This window comes from Amia ocellicauda, chromosome 2 (assembly GCF_036373705.1).
Source record: "Amia ocellicauda isolate fAmiCal2 chromosome 2, fAmiCal2.hap1, whole genome shotgun sequence".
In the NCBI taxonomy this organism is placed as follows: domain Eukaryota; kingdom Metazoa; phylum Chordata; class Actinopteri; order Amiiformes; family Amiidae; genus Amia; species Amia ocellicauda.
This window is the reverse complement of record NC_089851.1, coordinates 17,649,671-17,655,670: the sequence shown is the minus strand read 5'-3', so window position 1 is coordinate 17,655,670 and position 6,000 is coordinate 17,649,671. Positions and strand designations below refer to the sequence as shown.

General features: G+C 36.0%; 1 protein-coding gene across 2 annotated transcripts in view; it reads left to right on the top strand.

Moving 5' to 3' along the window:
* Positions 1-887: 887 nt before the first annotated feature.
* alkal1 (ALK and LTK ligand 1) overlaps positions 888-6,000 on the top strand; it is a 48,009-nt gene continuing 42,896 nt past the window's right edge. Inside the window, exons 1-2 of one of the 2 annotated variants that reach the window (XM_066719684.1) lie at positions 888-1,724; positions 2,914-3,191. In XM_066719684.1, the coding sequence (XP_066575781.1) occupies positions 2,924-3,191 (268 nt within the window). In that variant the 5' untranslated portion in view covers positions 888-1,724; positions 2,914-2,923. The remainder of the gene's footprint in view (positions 1,725-2,913; positions 3,192-6,000) is intronic. The other variant, XM_066719694.1, reaches the window with a different exon arrangement.

Below are 6,000 nucleotides of genomic sequence, written 5' to 3'. Positions count from 1 at the left end.
TGTACATAGTTGGGTGTGGACCATCGTGTATGTGTGTGCTCTGACCTGTGTGTCCCCATCCCTCTGTGTGCACCTTTATTCATGCCCCCTGGACTAGCAGGTCCTTCCTCTTTTTCCTTACATGTCTTATATAGATACAGTCTAGAGCTCTTTTTAAGAGCTGTGTAAGAGTGGTGTTTGAATAAAAGATCTGTTCCTGGTTAAAAGCTGAATAGTGTGTTCATTGGTCTTGATACCCTTACAGTTTTATTTAAACTGTTACATTATATGGGTGCTGATTCATGTTACATCTCAATAATACTATATTAGGAGGTACACTTTGATTTTTGTAATGGCTTTAATTCTTGATAAGTTATTATTTATATTTTGCCATAGTAGTGTTATTCAACGTGTGTGTTGCTTTGATCAACTATGCAATGGTGAAAGCAGTGACTTTACAAGTGTAAAGGGTATTTGTAATAAAACTATTACTGTAATTATTATAAGTATTTTGCTAGTAACAGTTGTATCGGGGATGTATCGTGTACTATTTTCATATGTAATCTACACACGCATTTACATCGTTCAAATATGCTACACATTTCCATGCATCTGTTCATCAATACACACAGGTTTTCAAATGTTTAAACGAATCAACTTATTATAATGTGCATTTATGTTACTTTTGCAAGACGTTACCTTTTTGAAGGCGAACATTTTACACAGAAACTTGAGAAACAGTCACTCAATCGTTAGATCAGTAGCCTATATGACACATTCCCTGCGATCTCCTGGGTGTGGCAAAGGTTCATCAGCCATTTCTCCCACGGATCAACATAGTTACATTTACAAATATGTATTAACATTAAACAGGAAAACATTGTGTTATATTACATTCCAGTGAATAGAACCACATGCTTAAAAATTCCCCCTGAGAGCATATTTGTCAACAGTTACACACTACCATTAAAAATAATAATGTGTCTAATAATGTGATGTGGACACTGGTTGTCCCGAAAAGCTTTATCAATTAATTTATACTGTTATGAATAGCTGTTAACCTGGATGGCACCCAAATGTCACCATTACCACTTACACCCAAAGCATAAATATCAATTTGTTATAATAGTAATTACACTGACAAAGTCCCTCTGCTGTTCGCACAAAGTCACAAGACTTTCAGGACGTCCCAGAGCAATGCAGTAGCTCAGTGCTTTAACAGGTCAGCTGCAGAGGAAAGTCAGCCTCAGTAGTCGGAGACATTTCCATCCTAGCAGGTCTCTGAGAATCGTGGATATAGAAAAGCATTTCTAATTCACAGGTGTCTGGCATTGTTTCAATGGACATCCCCAAAACCAGTGGTGCTAATCCCAGCTGTGTGGCAATGCCAGGTCGGTTCTCGCTGGAGAAGTAGGATCTTCTGTTTTTCGAAGAACTAGAAACATTTCTTAATACACACTTCTGATGATGATGTACTGCCGAAAGGAGGGGCATGTGCCACAGGGAGCGACCAGGAGCTGAAGAAAGAAAACCAAAGATGTCTTCATTGCCTACCACCCACCCAAAGTCGAGTGCATTGCACTGAACTAGTCCTTGCTGATATATAACTGAGCCGCATGGTTTCCAGCAAGACACAAGACAAGACTTTCTTCAGCAAAAACCAAATCGGCTGCACCGGGGAGGTTTGCTTTAAATCCAACTGTGTCCAGACTTCAGAGCATAAGCATTCATCGAGACCTTAAAGTGTAAGTTTTGTATCAGAAAAACTACTGTGTTGTAACATGTTATTATTATTTTTTTAAAGCATTCGTCTCATTTTACTGTATGTCTTTTTCCTCTGTTTAATCCCAACATTTTTTGTAGCATATGAGAAAGCACTGTAAAGGTTCAGATTGTACATCATAATAGTTCTCATCCATCATGCCTGTCAATAATAATGCTTTCACACTTTTTGTTTGTTTGTTTTTTACTGCTATACAACATCATTGGAGACTTCAAGTTAGTTTTGTCTGAAAAACAACCATCAGTTCAGTGAATGCTTTAACATTTGCGTGTGTTTTGTCCATGGGGAGAAAAGCAAAAAAGGCAAAAAACAAAACAACCACAGCTGTGCCTAATAAATATAAACGCTCTCAACCTCTTGTGCAGATAGTGATTTATTTAATAAAAACACCCCTTTTCTTCTCTAAAATAAAAGCCTGCTACTATGGCTTTCATTTTTTTTTTTTTTTTAGGAAATTATTTAAAACTGTCATTTTCCATGTCATATTGATAATTAATTAACGCACTACAAATCTGGCTGAGAGAATGTACTTAACGAGTATGCCTGGAGTGTAAAGTTTAAGCGTTTACTATAGTTTACCACATTTCATAGGAACATCTAACTAGTACTTTCAAACGCTTACAAAAACAATATATATGTATCTTACATTGTTTTACTTGCATTTAAAGAAAAACGTGTTTCTATTGAAAGTTAGACTGCACGCTTCTATCCATTCTTCACGCATTCCCATATAAAAAGTATAATCCACTTGTCCGTAAGTTTATAAATGATTACGAATCCATTGAGAAAATTGTGCGTTCAGTGCTGAATACTCTCAGTCATAATATGCGGATAAATGCAAAGTAAATCTGAACTAAACCCCGGATTGCAATGCACTGCTTTGGTAATACCTTTTTTTTTTTCCTAATCCGTGGCTATAAATGCGTCCTAAAGAGATGTTAGTTATGGGATGGATCCAGTGTTGTGGGAGGGGAGTCTGTGCACTCAATTATGGTCAATAGACTGGATATGAATAAATAATCAAATAAACAATTAAACAAACAAACAAGTCATTACGGAAATAAATTGAATAAATCTAATGGAAAGTGTGGATCTGTGACAGAAGCTGTAAATATTGAGAATATATTTATTCTGTCTCTTTGCCTATGCAGATCATAAACGATGCAGACTGAGAAGAAATGGCCCGTACTGGTGAGCATGATCTTTCTGCTGGTCACCTCGGGCCAGTGCATGGACAGCAAGGAAGCCCGGCAAAGAGAAAGAAGGACACTTCTAGATCTCATTTTACAAGTCATTGGGGACAACCAGGGGGACAAACTTGTCTCCAGGCGGTATACTAGTGGCGTCTACTCTGTGGATCAAGACTACAAGTTTTCTTCTCGTGAAAAGGCCTTGTTTTTTCCCAGGCTGGACAACAACAGACCCATAGGTAAGCTGATACATTTTATTTTTAGCTGATGATGGCAATCTCTAATCCGCTATTTATTGTGTCTGACTGGAGAGCTAATGCACAGGGATTGCTGTGGGTAGTTAAGATGTGCGAAACTTAAGCCATGTCTCAAAGTTTCTGTTTTATGAATCTGCTGGTAACTTAAACGCTTGGGCTTCGTTGGTGGTATATTAGAGTTAGAATGATATATTGCATGTTTGGGAAATTACATGTAAACTATTTAACAGTATTTATTTATTTATTTATTTATTTTCAATTTGGAGATTTTTTCCCCCTCTCGATTTTTTCCCATGTAAGAATCGAAGGTTTATTCGATAAATAGGCTATCTTTTAATATATTTTAATATTTTGAACAACATCTGAGAACATATGACTTGTAATTTGTAAGAATAATCTATTTGTAAGTATAGTTCATAATAATAATACTAATAATACTACTACTAATAATAATAGGCGTATGAAAACGTAGAAATACTAAATACTTAACATGGTAAATGAAGTTGTCACCTGTGTAATGAAATGCACCTTACTTTATAATAAGAAACATCAGGCTAAACCGCACTTAGAAATAGCTTTATGAAAACTGCCCATTACTGCGGTGTTTGTTCTTAAATTGACCTCATTAACTGGACAGTCTAGGACTGAGTATTATTTATGACGGAATCAATCCTCTCAGCACAGTATTTGGGACAGCCCATGAGAGCAGGATTTCTTCTACCACAGATGTGTCTACAGTCGCGTTTCTGACTGTCACTGCGTGTTTTCAGTAACATTAGCAGGATGTTTTTTGCCTCCAGAGCTCACGCATCAGTGGAGATTTTTTACTGTATTTTTTATGCCCACGTCCTAAGAGATCATCAGTGGGGTAATATTACTATATTCCATAAACCGCAGCGGACTGAATTAGCACATAGATTGAGCCACCTTAAACCCTGTTCATACTTTCCTTTAGTGATGTGGAATTGGGGGCGCTTTTTATGTAGTACGTGAAGCAACATATCAGACTCTTTTTTATAGATTACACATATCGATTGGTTTACATTTGCTAGAAATTTAATTATAGTTATCCGATACCACTTTTTGATATGTTTTTATTTATTGTACATTATAAGTAATGTGAAAAGCAGGCGTTTACTGGATTGAGCGAAGCCGATGAAAGACATTTGTAAAGAAGACAGCAGGTTAACTGATTCTAGTCTAGGAGAGATCTAGCAACTTATCTCCGTGTCATGTGCTAATTCCCTGAAGGATAATTGAGTACATATCACCCAGGGCATACTATTGCTTTAACAAAGTCGAAATGATGTGATGTATTTGCTAATTATAAATATCTCAGTGAAAGACTGCCTTTATAACAGGGCATTGTTTATCACTTGCACGAATTAACATTAACACCGCATGCTGTTGACACAAAGAAATATTACACTTTCTGAGTGAACACAACAGCAGTTCAGTTTTGCTCTAGGAGATACCTCTTTGGTTTTTAATCTGGGGATTACTGTTAAAGTAGGAAAAGCATGGTCAGAATGAATTACATACATATTTTATTATAGGAAATATGAACTGAGTGCTATATGCTAAAAGCAAAACATCCCTTGGCAGTTACATTTGTATTCACTTGTTTTGCCCCTAGGAAAAAGGGCATCAAAGGGTCCTAAAGATAACTATCTCAGCCCTTAATTGAAGGGTAAAATTAAGCTTTTTTAAGAGCTTGCTAGTCATTAAGGGTTAAGTAAAATTCCAGGGTAACTATCATGTGCAAAGCAAGATTCCCAAGCGCAGTCTTGACTGAATCCCATGATGGGAATCCTAAACACTTGTAGTTTGATAATTATGATCTTTTTCATTCACATATTTGAATTTAACTTTAAAGACAAGCCATTTTAATCACATGAACAAACACTATTTTATTCTTAGAACATTTAAAATCAGATACTTAATTCTATATCTGACCGAGTGAAGCATTGTCTATTGTGAGTACATCATCACCTGAGTAGTATTGCCTCTAGTGAGGGAGCTGAATACAAAGAAACAGTGTGAGGATCTGTGTAGCAGCAGCAGATTTGCTAAAAAAAGAAACCATGAAAGAAATATACTGCAAGAGAAGTTCTCTATAATCAATATATATTCGTTAGCAGTCACACTTCTGGTACGACATATAAGAAAAATAGCTGAAGGGCACAAATCAGAACTCATGTCTTATTTGTATGACAACATATCATCAATTTTCTATTCAACAGAGGGGATATATTGTTGACATTTTACTGTACAATTCTCACCAAATATATCCATATCAGTAACACAATACATATTCTATCTTTTTCTCACCACATCATGCAGTGTAATTTCTTATGTATTTCTTCATTCAGTCTTCATGATATCTTTGAGCATATTTAATGGTACTGTGCTCCTGTTTTCACACTGCCTAGCTCATCTCATACTATTCAACCTTAGGGCGTTTGAGAGGTTAGGATATCTCATTCCTTCTTCTTCTTTGTAATGTCACATATTTAGGCTGTGTATGGCCTTCCCAAACTCTTTTTCCTTTACAAATATATACTCTATGTTTACAATTTCACATCCTTTTGGCACTAAAAGTTTAAACCTAATTTCTTCTATACATAACACATTGTCTGTTTAAATGGACTATAGATTTTTCTCTATGACTTTAATTATTTAAATGTACAGTTGTGCTGAATATATCTGTGCATTTATAGCAACAACACACAAAATCCCCTAGGCCTGTAACTGCACAGCTTCCTTAGTAGTAGTAGTAGAATGACCTCAG